The sequence below is a fragment of the Cygnus olor genome, chromosome 2, assembly GCF_009769625.2.
Source record: "Cygnus olor isolate bCygOlo1 chromosome 2, bCygOlo1.pri.v2, whole genome shotgun sequence".
Lineage (NCBI taxonomy): Eukaryota > Metazoa > Chordata > Aves > Anseriformes > Anatidae > Cygnus > Cygnus olor.
The window spans coordinates 10680378-10698768 of NC_049170.1; the positions used below are offsets into that span (position 1 = coordinate 10680378).

At 38.9% G+C, this 18391-nt stretch overlaps 1 protein-coding gene across 4 annotated transcripts in view; it reads right to left on the bottom strand.

Moving 5' to 3' along the window:
- ESYT2 (extended synaptotagmin 2) overlaps positions 1-18391 on the bottom strand; it is an 86755-nt gene that overhangs the window by 35013 nt on the left and 33351 nt on the right. For all 4 annotated transcript variants that reach the window (XM_040546231.1, XM_040546230.1, XM_040546233.1 and 1 more), the window contains exons 5-6: positions 13458-13530; positions 12510-12599 (exon numbers count right to left, since the gene is read on the bottom strand). In XM_040546231.1, the coding sequence (XP_040402165.1) occupies positions 12510-12599; positions 13458-13530 (163 nt within the window). The remainder of the gene's footprint in view (positions 1-12509; positions 12600-13457; positions 13531-18391) is intronic.

Genomic DNA, 18391 nt, shown 5'->3' on the forward strand with positions numbered 1-18391 from the left:
TCCCTACCCATGGTAGGGGGGTTGGAATTAGATGGTTTTAAAGGTCCCTTCCAACCCAAACCATTGTAGGATTCTATGATTCTATGAACATGGTGGAAAGAGTCCAACAGAGGGCCATGAAGATGATTAAGGAGCTGGAACACCACTCAGATGAGGAAAAGCTGAGATAGCTGGGACTGTTCAGCATAGAGGCAGCTTAGAGGGGACCTTATCATTACCTATAAACACCTGAAGGGTGCAGAGAGGACAGAGCCAGGCTCTTTCCATTGGTGCCCAGTGACAGGACAAGAGGCAACGGGCACAAACTGGAATACAAGAGGTTCCCTCTAAGCATCAGGAAGCACTTTTTTACTGGCTGACAAGAGCACTGGCACAGTGTTGCCCAGAGAGGTTGTTAAGTCTCCATCCTTGGCAGCTTCAAAAGCCATCTCGACATGGTCCTGGGCAACCAGCTCGAGGTGGCTTTGCTTAAGCAGGGGGGTTGGAGAGGGTGATCTCCAGAGGTCCCTTGAACTTCTAACATTCTGTGATTCCACAAATCTACTACAAGAGAAAACATGCATCTGGTAACATCCAGGCTGTAAGATTAGTGCCTTCCAAACTATGCCATTGAGAAGGGAGAATAAACCCACAGGTTCCAATACATGCTTAATATTTAGCATTTGCTCTACTGGTAGCCATTCAGAAAATTCCTACAAATTTGTTTTAACCCCCTTTTACCATATTACACTCTTGCATCTCTGTGTAGTCAAGAGAGAGACAGAAAGAGGACTTCTCTAATATAGACACCTAACTTAACCTCTGGGGAATGATCCAAAGAAGCTTTTACTCTACCTCCATCAACTAAAATGAGACCTAGTTTAACATTTAGAAACTAAGGCACTTAGAACTAAATAACTACAAGTTTATCCAGATCATTGCAGTTTATCTATCTGCTTTCGCTAAATACAATTTTTCTAAACCCTTCAAGTTTCCCAGACTGCAAAAGAATGAATGTCAAATCCATTTTTCATTCTGTCATTACATAATCAGACAGAAGGGAACAGCTCTCAAAATGACAGCAAAATTTCATTATTAAGTTCTATTCAATTCATTTTCTTTCTTCGCATAATTTTATATTGTGCGGGTTAAAATGCAGTAAACAAGATATTTCTGCCAGATGTATGTATTTAATTATGGGGTAAAAGAAACAAAATGGGCCTTTCTGTCCTCCGTTTTTCCCTTCCCAGTTATGAAGTATTTGCTTTACCCATCCATTTCCTATAGTGATTTTTGCCCAGGAGCTATATTCAATATCTCAACAGATACAAAAATTATGAAAGTGAGATAGCAATTAAAAAAACAACACATGTTTATCGTTCTGCCTCAAACCCCAAAAACACTTTCCCAAAGTATCCACAGTAAAATAGAAGCAGTATAGAGAACAGAAATGTTAGACACTGCTCCACTACGAGTAACATTCTTCCTTTAAGTTTTGTAGCTTTAGAAATAACAGGAGCTTTCTAATAAGATACTGCAGAATCAATGCTACTATAAAAGCTTAGGTCCATTTTTAAGAAATTTCTAAAGCCACATTTTGCAAGTTTCGTCAAAAAGATATTGTGCTAAAAAGTAAATTAAAAAAATGCATTATTTGCCAGTATCACTTATTTTTTAGCTGTTACATCACTAGAGAAATACACCATTGGAGAAATTGAATCTGAGAAATTTTATTTGCCTGGTGGTAATTACATTTCATAATTAAGTTATTTTTGTCTTTATAACTAGTATGCTCCAAAGACATCCTCTCACTTATTTACTTGTTTCTGTGTATGGTAATTATCTTGCAGGACAAAGCAAAAACATAATATCAGATATTATCTAATATAAACCTGAACTTCCAAGTTCATGCTTCCAGACGCACACAACAGTAGAGGTAAATGAAATAACATTATGAGGAAAGATATTGTCTGAATGTAATACAAACTACTGACCAAATTGCATGAGCAGACGGTAATAGGTAGCTTTCCAAAAACAAGTTCTGTGATAAAATAATTTTTGGACACTAGAAATTTTAATTACAATTGTCTTTACTTATAGGTTGGAATACCTCTAAAATCCTAACTTTTATAAACACAGGGTAATCAGTTATCATCTCTTTGCTCATCTCCATGGTATAAGCAATTAACATTAGATGGCTACTCCTTAATTATTTAATATTACATTATGTCTCACTTAGAAGATTTATGCAGTGTAGCAAGACTCTGGAAGAACCGATGTTATACTGTTTTAAGACAAGGAATCCATTTTGTTACAAGATTCATTCTTTTTTTTTTTTAATTATTCATAAGCAAAGTAGAAGGAAAATACACACCATAAAGTAGTCCTTTATTCTTAAATGCTCGTTCCTGCATCACACATTTAACAGCTTTACATACTGATATTTTCAGAATAAATAGAAAATTCCTTGCATTTCCTTTTCGTTTTTTTCATGCTTCATTTGGCATTTGCATACAGCAGTTAATAAGGCAAAACTCCTCACTGTCACCTAAAGAAGCTTAACTGAATTGAGCAACATAATGCATGCTGAAATTCAGCATTGAGAAACATCTCCTACATTAGGCTGAAACGTGTATAATAGTGCTCTCTGTATTAACAGCCACTGCTCGGAACAAAATAAAGAACCTAACAGATATCACTGAGAATGGAAAGATTTTCAATTAGTATGACTAAAAAGCATTCTGTAAGGTTGCATCATAGCATATAAAACATAATCATTCCTACGGTACAACCTCATTAACAATACTTTGATTATTACACACCTTTTCTCAAAAGCACCGCTACCAGTTCAATGTCATTAGTTCTTAGCCCCCATTAAGCCATGAAGCATGTGAAATTTAAACATATAAAGAAACTGAAAAACTATTGCTAATAATGGTGGGCATTTAGAGAAGAAAAGCAGTAAGTATTAATCAGAAACTTCTATTCATCCTTTCATTGTACAGGAACAACTACAAAAAGCAAAAATCAGGTCAATTTCCAAAATATTGAAGACAATTCCTTTTCCACTCAAAGCTGGGGCTAAGAAAGTCAAAAACATTACTAAGGTTAAGCACTTTATAGGATTAATAGAAGAGCTTTGCAAATAAATCTTAAGCCATGAAATGTTTTGGAAGGGATATAAGCCTTCGAACTCCTGGCATAAATCAAGCTTTAACTATTTGGGCTTTGAAGGTAAATTCCACTTGTGGACAAGACTTGCTACATTTCCCAATACTGTGCTTCCTTTCCAGTTCTACCTGAAGAGACCAGCAGTAATTGGAAATACGCCTGACATCACCATAGTAAAACAAGCTCTCTGATCTTAATCTACAGCTATTAGTGACAGATGCATTTTGTTTCTTTGATTTTCCTTCATGTTAATTCCTCTCAAAACCTTGGTTTACACTTTTGCCTTCCAAACATAATCAGTCTCCAGCATAAGATACACATTTTGTAATGTACAAAAAGAAGAGCTTTCCAAAAAGCAACACCAAATTCAGGCAAATAAGCTTTTATCTGCAGTACTACACAGATGAGCACTGACAACAGAAATACCCAGTGGAGAAAGAAGGAAGTAATCAAATTTACTGCACTGCTTGGTATGCATGATGAAGGCCTTCCAGTCACAGCCAAGTAGCAATGCTTTTCATTCTACATTTTGAGTAGTACCATCCCATAACTTGTGGGAGAGGAAGAAGAACCCCCTAAAACTTGTGGTTCTAGTAGCAAGTTAAAGGATCGTCACTAACCTAAAGTGCCCTATGGAAGAAAAGGGAGCAAGGAAGACTGCCAGTTATCAATCGTTTTATGAAGTACTGCATACAGAAAAATCCATACTTAAATGGAAAAACGTCTGGCCTGTAAGTGCCCAAAGTAGCTGAGCAATATCATTTCCTTCTCTGTCAGTACTTTAAGCAATGCATAATTCTCTTGGTTTAGCTAAATTCAAGGGATGCCAGCTGGTTCGCTGCAGCAGAACGAGCAGGGCACTGGAAAGACTGCATGCAGAATTTGTCACCGGGTGAAACTCTGCCAGGAGCCAGAAACAGCGTGGTGTCTTTCCATAACTCACTGCGACAGAGAGGTGAGATGCGTTGCAAACAGACAGACTGCTACCAGACAGCAAACCGGCCTAGGGCAGGATTTCAGACAGCCGTTCAGGTTTCCAATTAGTGAGTACATTTGTCATGTTACTCAAACTTCTTTCAATTCTTCCTCAGCTCTCAGCAGTGGGGAAAAATGTTTCTTCCATGAAAACCAAGAAATTTGTCTTATCTAGGCTATACTGAAGACTAATGCAACGCACCTGAAAGTACACTTGTACCAAGACACAAATCCCTCTTATTCATGTAAATGTTTTATTATACAAGTTGGAGGAAAGGAAAAGGAACATAAATCCTCATGTTCAACATTTGTCCAACAAATTGTTCAGATGTATGTGTACTCACAGGGTTCAGTGATTTTGTTATTGCAATTGGTATTTCATTAACAAAACACATCTACATTTAAATGCTGATTTGGTCCAACCAAATTTTTGTATCACACACGAAGGACTATTTATGTGATAAGTTTGCAGTGCAGTTGCCCAGGAAGGCTGAGGAGACGAAGGAAAGAAAGGCTGCCAGGTGCTCCATACTGTGCCCTGGATGTCTGACTGAGGCAGCACCTAGTCAGTAGTCAGAAATGACATCTCTCCCTGATCAGCAGACATGCACAGGGAGTGATGGGAGGCCTGCGGAGGGAGTGAGATGCTGCGGGGACAGGGCAGTGTTCTGACAGCTTCTCCTTCCTTCTTGCAAGGTGGCAAGGCCCCCAAATGGAAAAATGCTCCTAACAAGTTTTCAAACTTTACTAGCTGACGGACTCAATATTAAAGCTGGGATCTGTTTGAAAAGTACCCCACCTATTTTGTGTTTTAAGAAAACTCAGGGGTTAAAACTGCTTTGGGGGTACCTTAAAACCCAGGCTGACTTAAGGTCTGATCAATTGGTTATATAATGTTAGAGTTTATCAATCAAACATTCAAGCGAGATTGGACATCGTGCATAACCGTGTCATATACCATATAACAAAGTAGAAATCCCATCATAAGCTATGAGTTCCAAATATTTACTGAATTTTCCTTTGTTTTCCTTCCTGACATCTATCTGCAGCATTTGAGGCTTTAAAGCATGCTTGGTGTGGGGGCAGGAAGCCCTCAAACCAACTAGTTTGGGAATTCACCTGCGTAACACAGGGGCAGAAGCACCACGAAAAGTGGAAAGCTTCCAAAGCCTATTCCAGAGACAGCTTTCACAAAACAGAAATGGAAAGTTCTCAGATATTCTCTACATGTGAGAGATGGGATGAGTTGGTTACACGTAATGCTTATTAATCATCTGGAAAAGTGACAGTAAAAAGAACTGGAAAAAACAGAACAAAAGATTTTGCTACTTTTGCTATTTCAGGAGACTGTGAAGGAGTTCAAGGGCATCTAATGTGCAAGGTGCATACCTTAGGGTTGATAAAGCAAAACAATGCAAATGAATAAACAGGTGTTATTTAAAATATGTTTAAAAAAACACATGCAAATGTCACAGTACTTACATAAAGCTCTACACCAATCTGCTACTACATTAGTAAGTTTGATAAATCCCTAAATTAGTTGTATGCAACACAGAACAAGTGCCACGGTGTGTAAGTAATAGACAAGAATAGTTCTGATGTTCATAGACGTTTAAACAAATGGTAATAGAACAATCCTCCTAAAACAAAGTGAAGGCCAACAGCCTTTACAAATTGAAACAAACGTACTGGAATATAGAATATACAGTGCCATTGCAATAGCTCATTGCAGTACAAAAGGCAGCCTCTAAACACTGCCAGAGTTGTGGCTTTATTGGCTGCCAAAAGCACTACTAATTCTCAGAAGAAAAGCCACAAAGTATTTTAAAATCCTGATGGAAAACTTCCTGCCAGTCAAGTTATGGAAGAGGAAGATTTCCACAGAGCAAATTTCAGCCCCGCCGGTGATACAACTCCAGTGCTAAGTTGTATTTTTTTCTCAGAAATTTATTATAAGAAGGGAAGTAACATGCCCTCTTCTATTATTTGTGAATGGTCATACAGGAATACAGTAAAATTTGTCTGCTGTAACAGAACACAGCCCACTACCTCTATACTGCAAAACTGCAATATTACTGTAATAATTTAATAAATGACATTCCCCAGTGCATTTCCCCAGCAGACAGTAAACAGATGATAAACTCAGTCTCTCAAGCATGGCTAGATCGTACAATGTCACGAAGTGGAAATTACACTGGTTTTCATCATTGTTCTAAGAAACAGATGTGTATCTTTGCACAGGAACTGTGTTTACCAGCAGTAGTTTTCAGTTGTAACTGCCTGAAGATTTAAGCAAGAGAATAACTACACAGATAAGGTGTATAGTGGGGGGAAGACGGCAGATAAGTTTGAATGAAAGTAACCGAAAGAAGCTTCATGGTTGGTCCTACGAGAATCCTATACACCTTGCTATTCTTCTTAGTGTCATCTACTTGAAGTTACAGTTCAAGCTGATTGCCTCTACTTTGTATGGTTTTCTATCCTTCTACCACTCCTGCATTTCTGCTCATACCCTCACACTAGTATGGGCACACTGACTCCCTAGTGAGCCAGCTCAAGATGCTAAAAGACACAGAACAAGAAACTAGTCACTTCTTGCTGTGCTTAGTATTCTGTGCGCTTACCTCCCTGAACCAGCTTCCTTCAGGATCAGAAGTTTCAACACTGGTAAAAGGAAGACACTAACACGGAAAGGAAGGAGGACATAGGGAGAGGAGACTAAAATATTGTGGAAGCAGCAACATTTATTTATTTAAAACAGTCCTGAAACCATCCCACAGCCTTTCAAATTAAAAAAAAGTTATAGCAAATGATAAGCATTCAATGTAACAGAGCAAATGATTTTCACTTTATAATCAAGAGTAACATGAGCAATTAAAAAACATATATATATTGTAGCAGTACCTACACTCCAGAATTTATCCAGGTGTTCCACAAGGCCCTTTAACAGAGGTTAAAAAGCAAAGATACCCGTAGTCCTATACATTCTGAAGGCTTTTTTGTTTTTTTGATCAACTGAGAGCAAACCAAACAATATTCTTCTGTATTCCACATAACCACTTCATTTTTTTTTTTCTGCAGGCATTTCACTAGAGAGTAATTTTTGGTGCAAGGATTCCTTTAGAGTCTAATTTTCATCTTTGCTGATGATTTTGAAACTCACATCCAGCACTGAATTTTCCAAAGACAGCCAATAATAAATGAAACTAGAACAATATTAAATAAAGCACAACTACAAGACAGAATCAATCTGTAAAGAGTGTAGAGCACAGCTTGATTCAGCAAGTGAAGGGCAAAGTGTGAATATAAAAATAAGTGCTTTGGAATAATTGCCCACTTTTCCTGGAAGGCATCTTACTTTCCATCCTTTATTTAGAACAACAGTATTATGATTTGCTGTGCTTTTTTGTTGTTGTTGTTGTTGGTCGTAGTGGTTTTTTGGGGGAAGGAGAGGGTGGGGTGTGGCTAGAAGGTGGTTTGGTTTTTTTTTAAAAGAGAAAAGGACTGGTTTAGGACTGGTTTTCAATATTAAGTGTGTCACTGAACAAGCTTTTGAAAATTACCAATTCACAGTACAGCTGTAAAAACCATATACTTTTCTATAAATGAACAAAAAATTCAGATTAATTATGTGATAATTTGTTCTAAAGCTGAAAGATAACTACACTTTGAGAAACAGAACATATGGTAAATATACATTGTACTAACATAATGAGAAGCCATGAAAAAGACCTTGTGAAAGACCTTAGCCATCTACACAGCGCTAACTTCTCTAGCACGGAAGCTCACAGATTTAAAAGAAAACTTCAAAACATTAGGAATGCACATATTTCTCTCTCTTGAGATGTCTTACAAATTTGGGCACACTTTATAAGCTGATGAAACTTTTAATACCTTCGCAAAAACAAGAGCAAAATACAGTATTTTAAAAGTTTATGCAAAGTAATAAATAACTCTTGCAGCATCAAAAGCCCCATGAACTATTTGGAAATATGAGACTGGCAAACTCATTAAACAAGCATGTTCAGAACTATTAATTTAGGCAGTGTTGCCTTATATAGTCATTAAGGCCAGCAAACAGATGATACAGAGCAAGTGGAATTGTTGCCAGTTACTTTAGACTGGAAAATATGAGAACAAAATCTCCGGCTAGCTGCCAACTAATTCCTCATCTCTCCTAACAGAAAAACTGAAGAAAAGCTTTTCTTGGCTGCAGCCACTTGCTCTCTAGTAAGGTGACAGAATTTGGGTACTGCTATAATAAGCACTATTTTACATTTTTCTACTGAAGTCAGAAAAACAAATACCAAGAAAGTACACTGGAGTGGGGAAAGAAGTCTGCTTGGGAAAAAAACTAAAGAGCTGTGTATAACCGAAAACTATGGAATAACATGCTTCCAGATGCATTTTCTGTACCTTAGGTTTGCTTGGAACTTGACCACCAAGCTTAGTTTTTAAATGGAAGTAGGGTGAAAAATACTTCAATAATTTTGTAACTTTTTTTTTTTTTTTGGGGGGGGGGGGGGGTACAGGTGAGGTGCTTTTTAATTTTAATAGTTTAGTCTATTTCCCATCCTTTTTTGTACCACTAAGTCAACCAGACCCCTGTTAAGGTGGGATGGGGATAGGACTAAAGATAAAATTACTTCTAACAAAGTTTTTCCTAAAGTCACTTGTTCAGCAAGCTACTGACTACAAATGAGAGGTATTTCATTTGCTATATTTTCAGTTTACTAGCTTAGTTGCAGGTTGATTGAGATGAGCACTTAACAATTGTGTAGACCTTAGAATGGATGAGGGATGGAAACATTTACTGCAGCTAAAATGCAACTGGAGAGGTTCTGAAAGTACCAGGAATGAAAGGTTAGGACAAAAGCTATTGGAGGATGATGCTGAGAGTTGGAAACAGAGGAAATATTAGGAACCGCCTGGGACAACAAGCACACCTGTTGCTGATCTCTTCCTCCCTGTCCAGTAGGGCTATACTACTACGCGAGTTTTCCTACCTCTCCCCTAGAAAGCAAGAAAGAAGCAATAGCTGCAGGGCATACCCTAAGGAAGTAGTCCAGACATAATACGTAATAATATTGTCATGGCTCAGGCACAGAGTGTGCCAGGAGAAAGGCTTCTGTCTGCAGGAGGAGTGCACGCTGGCTTCCGTCTCGGTGAAGTCAAAACAGAACAGAGAGATGACATAAGCCACATTGACAACATTAAGAACAGGTCATGGACCATTCTTAACCCCATAGATAAGAAATAAAGCCTGTGTCCACACAGTTAAACTCTTCTCCCTGCTCCCCCAGAAAAGATTGTTTGCATTTAACTTGCCTATCGGCAAGTCCCTGTAACAAACTGTGAGCTGTACTGAGTCTGGAAGTTGTTTGGGAGAGCACTAAACAGCAAAATAAAAGCAAGGAGCAGCAAAATGAGAGCAGGGGAATAAAATGCTAAGGATTACAAAGTGCAGACTGTTGTAATGCAGCGTTCAAATCCTTGTCATGGCCCTGCTTAGTTTGCCAATGTGAACATGAACATTAACAGATGCCCTAAACCCATACTACTCATGTCAGAGGATAAAAATGAGACAAAACTAAGCAGACATCTCCCTAATGTTTAGACCCACTTCAAAGAAATGTGTGGAAATTGAAATTTGGTGCCCATTTCTCTCCAAATAAGAGCAATGATGTTTTTATCAGTTTGGCATGAAGTACTTCACTTCTACGAAAGAGCTCACTAAATTATCTGCAAACCTATCTCGTACGTGTTTTACTGAGACTTAAGTCTATATTCCCCCTACCCAAGCAAACATGGTTTCGCTACAGAGATGAAACAAGCCACATGAAAGAAGCAACCAGCACTAGAAGGTTTTGTTATACCATACATGAACACTCTCAGAAGCCCATCTTTCCACTAAGTCAGCAAAAATTTACCATAGGACATCTGCTCAAAATAATTGTTAAAAGAATGGGATTTCACTGAAGACTCTAATAGCATGCTTTCTGATGCTATTCAGGTAAAGAATACACGTACATCCCTTGACACCTTGAAAACTAGATCAACTTTTCAGAGTTGCAGACTGATGAGAAAACCAAGATGATCAATCTGAGACTGTTTCAAAGTGCCTAAACCCATATACTTGCAATGTATGACCTGGCATAGTCTGAAATTGTTAAATGTTGACATGATTTTTACAGTGTAATTAGAACATATCTGAGACACAAAAGCTTCCAATGGAATGTATACTTCTGAATCATAGATGGAAACAATTATTTTCTTTAAAGAAGTCTGTATATAATAAGAATTTCGATTATGTTCCTATTTGCTGTTAACCCCTCTTACTGGTACCTATTAAAAGGAGTATCAAAGTTCAAATCACTGAAACTGCCTTACACACACATATATACAATATCAAAGGATTTTCTCCCATCAAATGTGCGATGTGCATTATACACTCCTTTATATTTTTCTGAAACGAGATTGTTGTATGGATGGAGCAGGTAGACCTAGAAGCCATTTCCAGGCACGTGAAAGAGAAGAAAATCATCAGTAGTCAGCATGGATTCACCGAGGGGAAGTCATGCTTGACCAACCTGATAAGCTTCTACAACGAACAGACCAACCGGATGGATGAGGAGAGAGCAGTGGATATTGCCTGTCTGGACTTCTGTAAGGCCTTTGACACTGTCTCTCATAATATCCTCATAGACAAGCTGTTGATGTATGAGCAGACAGTGAGGTGGGATAAAAACTGGCTGAACAGCCAGGTCTGGAGGGTGGCGATCAGTGACTCAAAGTCTAATCAGAGGCCAGTAACTAGCAGTGTACCTGAGGGGTCAATTCTGGGTCTAGTCCTGTTTAACATCGTCATTAGCAATCTGGACAATGGGGCAGAGCGTATCCTCAGCAAGTTTTGCAGATGGCACAAAACTGGGGAGGATGGCGGACACTCCAGAGTGTTGTGCTACTACCCAGATGGTCCTCGATGGGCTGGAGAAATAGGCTGACAGGAATCTCAAGAAGTTCAACAAGGAAAAGTACAAAGTTCTGAACCTGGGGAAGAACAGCCCTATGCACCATGCTGGGGACCACCCAGGTAAAAGCAACCTGACAGAAAAGGACCTGTGGTTCCTGGTGGACACAGAGTTGAACAACATGCCCTTGCAACAAAGAAAGCTAACAGTATTCTGGGCTGCATCAGGCAAAGTACTGCCAAAAGGCTGGGGGAGGACATCCTTGTCAGAACCTTGTGAAGGGTTAAGAGCTATACTTATGTCAGTCCTAATGGATGCATATCCAATCTGTTCTTAAAAGACTTCAGAGATTCAAAATATCTCTAGGCAGCCTACTGCAGTCCCTCACTAGCACTACCACTCAGGCTTTCCCTCATTCCACTTGTCCATCCTGAATCTTTCTTGCTGCAATTATTTGTTATCCTATCTGCCATGGATATGCAGAAAGCATTGTGTGCTGCTTTACTATAACAGCCCTTCACATTTTTTAAGAATATGCTCTCCTCAGTCTTCTCCAAACTAAACAATTCCCATTCTTTTGGTCTGTCCTTGACAATCAACTTAATTCTCACCTCCCTACTTTGGATACTCTCCAGCTGGTTAATACCTTTGTTGAAATGCCATACCTGAAACAGAACATGTCTTGCAGGCTCTCCTCTTGTTTACACATCCTGGTCTAGCTATGCCATTTTCATACCAGCAAGACACCGCTGGCTCAGCTTTGGCTATTATTCCTGCTCCAACAGGCACTTTGGCCCAGCACTTCTTCCAACTGAATTACGTGACATATTCTCCCCCTCCAACTTCTGCTACTGTCATGATTGATTTGAATGCCAATTCTGTCTCTGTGCTTCACCTGTTCTCATACTTGAGTCTCTGGTAAATGTAATGGAAATCACTTACCTGCTGTCTAACATAAAAACTTTAATCAGCAGAGTAGGTAATCTCAATACATCCACTCTGACTTTAATTTGGGGTGAGTAGTACTGTCACAGTTTTCCAAACAACTGCACAGATCTTGTGGAATTTTAACACAGACCATGCTCTCTAGCAGACTGTCAGGGGAAACAGCATCAAAAGCTTTCTTACAAATCACCTAGACAGTATCCATTGCTCTTCTCTTAATCATAAGGCTTGTAAGGAAAATTTGACAGCTCTGACACAACACATTTCATAATTTCAAAGTAATTATTATTCACCTTGTTTTCTTCTAGCATTCATAAAATGTGTTGCACTATTTTTCTGAGAAACTAAGTTCAACCAAATAATAGTGATTTCCCAAGTTGCTTCCTTTTGCTGCTTAATTCTTCATCATTTACTGACTATTATCATCAACAATCTAAAAAGACTAGAAACAGAGATAATAGTACTTACAGGTTTCCTAAGGAAAAAAAGTGATAGTGCTCCAATTAGGGGCATGTCTCCAATTAGTGGTTCCAGGATAACTCTCATAGTACCATGGATCTAGAGGACGGGAGGAAAAAAAAAAAAAAGGCAATAGAATTTACTTTAGTTTGAGCTTTAAACAAAATCTTTTCACTGGCAATGCTTACACTCCTAATTCATGAAGTTCCTGAGTATGGAAGAATTCTTGATATCTATCTATCTATGTATATATGTATTTGTATCATCACATCATCCAAATCAAAAAAAAAAATTTACACAGGCACTAAACGGTTGGACTTACAGACTCATTTCATTCATCTACATGATACTATGTCATGTCAGTAGTAATTTTGCTAAAAGTATGAAGTAGGTTAATTATACAGTTCAACATAAACAAATATGGTACCCAACAAAACAGTAGAATCAATACGTATTAGAAGAAAAGTAGGTACATGCTTATAGGTATCTCAAGACAAAAAAAAATCATACTTTTTTTTCTCCATGTTAGAGAGATCTGTCACCAGAAATTTGAGGAAACTTGTGAAACATTATCAAAAGGTAAGAGCGCCCATACCTAAAACTAATAATCACATCTAACACTGAGATATTAAATAAAAAAGAGTTTTAAGGTCCACAATTCCCCTCATGAACCTATATCTCACACATACACTTACACTGGCTTCATGTGAAATTATGTCTATCTTCTCCAGCAGAAAATGGTACTGATTTAAAACAGCTCTATATCTGAATGTACCCTTTCAGTTAAGTCATGTTACTGAAGTTTACATAATATCAATATTATGCAATCGTGAAAAAAAAGTAAGCAACAAAGTTACACAATTAGTGGTGTAATTTGGCAACGTGTAAATGATTTCATCAGCAAACGACAATTCATGACTGGCTATCAAAATAAAAAAGAAAAATATTGAACTTCACCTGTATACTTTTCACGCCAGCTCTGCAGAAGTATCTCTTGATCTCCAAGTCAATTTCACAGTTTCCAACAAAACTAAAAAAAAAACAAACACAAGCAAACGTGGAGAACATTTCATTTTTATAGACTAAACTGTAATAGTGTTAGCTTTACTCTGCATATAGCAATACTTTGCATCTGTCTACACACAAGAAATGCATGTAAACATTAAAACATAAAGACAGTAAAAGAAAAAAAAGGACATACCCCTCAAAACATCACCGCTATCATCAAAACACTCAGAAATTAATACAAAAAAGTATGCTATCATCTCCAGAAGGATGCATATGATAAAACACAGGTGTAGCCTTATTTTGGGGAAATAACAGACACACAATTCATATTCCCTTTTAGGAAAGCTATTATAAAAGTCTCATTGACACTATGTGCTCCTAAACCCACTGTCATGCAGTGTAATCATGAGAAGCACTATACAGAGGTTGTTATTTTGCTACAAATCAAAAGCTGTCTGAATTATTCAAAGACTTGCTACAACAGTCATATTTAGAAATTCAATAAGCTGGGCATGCTGAGCTGGATGAATTCACTGAGCAATGTTTAAGCCAAAACAGAATCTAGCCCTTTCTGAAAGGAGAGGGAAGGAAACAAGAAAACAACATATTAAAACAATGAAAGTTTTCCCTTGAAGAGTTCTTGCATCCCATTTTAGGGGGCACCCCTTACTGGGTCAGAGGATTAAGACTGTGCACATGCTGGCCTATATATCAGAGAGATCTGTAGAAGATCGTAAAATCCCCATCTATTTTGCCCATGTGATAAGGCTGAAAAATTAACTGCACAGAACACAGACTCAGATTTTAGCTGCTGCATTCCCTGAAGCTCCATACAGGTCAAACGTAAATCAGCAGAGAGCTGAGTGAATCTTCTCGTAGAAGAGCGAATCTTCTCCAGAACTGCAGATGCTGTGAGTGTATTGGGTTTACATGCCATGGGTTTGGTAGCATGGGGCTGCAGCGGTGGCCTCTGTGAGCAGGGCCCAGCAGCTGCCCAATGTTAGATCAGAGCCAGCTCCAGTCGGCTCCAAAGGGACCTGTCAGTGGCTAGGCTAGAGCTGAGCCAGTAAGCAAAATTGTTTGCACCTCTGTGAAAGCAGATTTAAGAAAGGGGAAAAAAACTGCACCACAGCAGCTGGGAGAGAGGAGTGAGACCCAGCCCTGCAGCCCCCGAGGTGAGTGCAGCAGGAGGGCAGGAGGTGCTCCAGGCACGCAGCACAAGTTCCCCTGCAGCCTGTGGAGAGGCCCCTGGTGGAGCAGGCTGTCCCCCTGCAGCCCATGGGTCCCACATGGAGCAGATCTCCACGCTGCAGCCCGTGGAGGAGCCCCCGGTGGAGCAGGTGGATGTGGCCTGGAGGAGGCTGTGGCCCATGGAGAGCCCCCTCAGGAGCAGGCCCCGGGCTGGAGCTGCAGCCCGTGGAGAGGAGCCCACGCAGGAGCAGGGGGCCTTGGGGGAGCTGCCGCCCGTGGGGGACCCATGCTGGAGCAGTTTGCTCCTGGGGGATGGACCCCGTGGTACGGAGCCATGTGGGAGCAGTTGTTGAAGAGCTGCTGCCTCTGGGCAGCCCCCGCAGGCTCAGTTCGGGCAGGACGGCATCCCGTGGGAGGGACCCCGCGAGGAGCAGGGGCAGAGAGGGACCATGAGGGAGCAGCGGGGACGAAGCCTCAGGGACTGACCACAACCTCTCCCCTGGCTGGTGGCCCAGGGGAAGGCGAACAAGGTGGATGGGGATAGATGTTTCTGGTTTTCTTTTAGTTCTCACTGTTCTAGTCTGCTAGTTACAGGCAATACGTTATATTAATTTCCCTACATGAGTCTGTTTTGCCTGTGACAATAATTGTTGAGTGATCTCCCTGTCCTTATCTCAACCCTTGACCCCATTTTTCATAATATTTTCTCCCCTTTTCCCTTTGAGGAAGGGGAGTGAGAGAGAGGTTGTGGTAGAGTTCAGCTGCCCAGCCAGGTAAAACCACCACAGTGAGCCATATTGGGTCTAAAAACAAACTAGTTCTGAGATTTAACAAGGAATTTAGGATGATAGCTCGTGACATTTCACAAGGAAATTAGTATTGTCAATGATTCTACAGAATGACAAACAACAAGAACAAACTAGGAGTCATACCTACTGGCTGGAGAAGAAGGCTACCTATGATGATAGGGGTTATAAGGAAAGGATAAATGAAATCTGAAAAGCTTCCTGAATAGACTGCCTAATTAAAGAAAATGAAATAAGGAACTAAGAGAGGAGATAAAGCAGCTTAAGCAAGGGCAGACACTGTTGAAAAGAGATTTTTCCTCTACAGGGCACCTTGTCCCAGATCCTGTAGTAGAAGCAAGGCTTCTGCAAGTTAAACTTTTGTCTCTTGGAGCAACTGCAAGACTTCCTATTCCCTTTTCAGCTTTAATTCAATCTTCTAGCACTACTATTTCTCAATTTGTTTGAGTAGTAATTGGATAGATTTTTATTATGTTTTTTAATCTGATATCTGCTAATAAAAACAGGTAGGTAGTTTACTGTTCTTCCGAGCTTATCCTTAGAAGCCCAAACAGCTATAAACAAAAGCATGGAAAACAGCATCGTATTATTAAAAGCTGCACCAAGATCAATTGCTTGAGAAATCCTAGAACTGATATACTTCAGTCCTGAAATCTGAATTGGTTGGCTTTATAACCTAACTGTGGAAACTTTTTTTTTTTAAAATAATATTTGCAGAGGTTACAAATTGATACTGGTGGGACTTCATATGCTGAATAGCTCTGCTGAACTACATTTTCAAGTTTGAAATCTTTTCCTTTCTATGGTGCACAGGAACATCAACCATTAGCAAGAAGGGGCTACCAATACAGGATTGTCATGTAAGGTATGCTAGTTGCAGAACTGTATTAATTTTGAATTCTCAAAAGGCTTCTTATTTTCCAGAAGACCTAACCTGTACAGTGAAAAACTGTTCAGACATTTTTAGGAGTCTGGTGAAATCTTATTATGGAAACGTCTGGGAAATAATGAAGAAAATGGAGTTGCTCTCTTCATGGCTTAAAGATCAACTCAAGATAAAACAAATTACTTTCACAGCATAAGCAGGAGGGTAGGACCCCTGCCCCTTTCCCCAGACAACCAATAGCCACAAGGTGCAATCAAAGGAAAATGAAGGGAAGAGTTACTGCATTCATGACATCTTTTATTCAAAAGCATCTGCAGTCTCCTGCACTCCATGTGAGATGATGCTGTCTATGTGAATTCAAACAAATGCAAATCTTATCAAGCCTTTAAACAGAAATAAACAATAGTTCCAAAAAATTCTTGTAACGTGCAACATTGGAATTTATTTCAGACTATTCTAAGTGTCCAGAGTTTGGGGAACTGATAGACAACATCATGACAGGGGTCTTTGCAAAAGGAAGGTGACTACTGCTTTCTCTGGAAAGAATGTAGTGTGACTGTACAGTTTAAAAATAGGTTTATAATTTTTAATTCACCATTTTAAACAATTTATATATAATTATATAATAACACAGAGAGAGCAGAAAGGTCAACTCAAGTTATTTGTATAATGAAGACTGGGTATTAATATGTTCATTTGAAAAATCCACAATAACATGGCTACTAATTGAAGTAAAAGAATAATAAATTGCAGTTGAGGATACAAAGTCAACAACTTTCAACCCTGTAATAAAGTTAAATATGACTTTATCTGCTAAGATACTTGGCTGGGTCCATCAACGGTCAACGTAGTACAGAATATTCCACTGTAACATAGCATACAACTTGAAGACTCACTCAGTAAGCCAATTCTGTACATTCAGATCACAATATCTGAGAAATATTTGTGACCCCTGCACAGATCACAGAGATAGATTACTATTTAATGAGGACAGTATTGTATGAATACACGAACAGCTGTACTCAATCAGACCAGAAGCAAAGCATACTTTATGTGGTCAATGTAGTCAGAGGAAAAAAACCAACAAAATCTAACAACTAAGAATAGCACTAAGACTGTTTCCCAGACTACAGTGATCTGTGATTCTGTGTTTTGGACTATCTTCATTATTTTTAGAAAGTCTACTGAACCCATTTTTACTTTTGTCTTCTGCCAATGCAACGGTAGCAAACTTCTCCATTCAAGAATGTCATTGAAAAAAATAATAATTGTGTTTTTAAATCTGCAGCCTAAAACTTTCTTTCGGTACCTCTAGTTTTTGTGCTACAGGAAGGTGACAAAACTCACCTGTATGCTATTAATAAGAATTTCCTCAATCTCTCAATTGTTTTTGGCCTTCTCTACTACTGTTTACATTTAATTTGACAGAGTTTATCTTATTTTTTATTGATTTGGAACCTTTATCTTCCCCCAAGCATTTACTACATTCATGTAGGTAAGCAAATGTAAAATTTCTATTTATTCTATTTTATTAACAATTTATTCAGAATTTATCTTTGTTCAAGTAGTTAAGATTTTTCCCTTTACACATCCTTGTCACCAGAAACTAGACTTTTAAATCTTAGCATGAGCTTTGACACATTTTGAACGTTAGTAAGAAAAAAGCAAAGTGCTCCTTTGCAAATGTGATCCTGAAATTTCATTTTTACAAATATTTAACAAAGAGGAAACTGAAGAGATTTTCTCTTTCAGTACTAACAGCATCCATCAGTGAAAGACTCTCTAGAAAAAATCCTGCTTGTATTTTGTCCAACACCACCTAGCTCTGATGTAGAAAGAAGAGAGCTATCTACGGATACAAAGTGATTCAACTCAATAAAGACATTGGCCCCTGCTTGCAGAGGTCGTCAGCCTCCCAGCTCTAAAACCCAGGAAAGTATGCAGCAGCCACTTTAGATCTTAACACTCTGAGGCCCATCTTAGACAAAGAAGCCTACAAT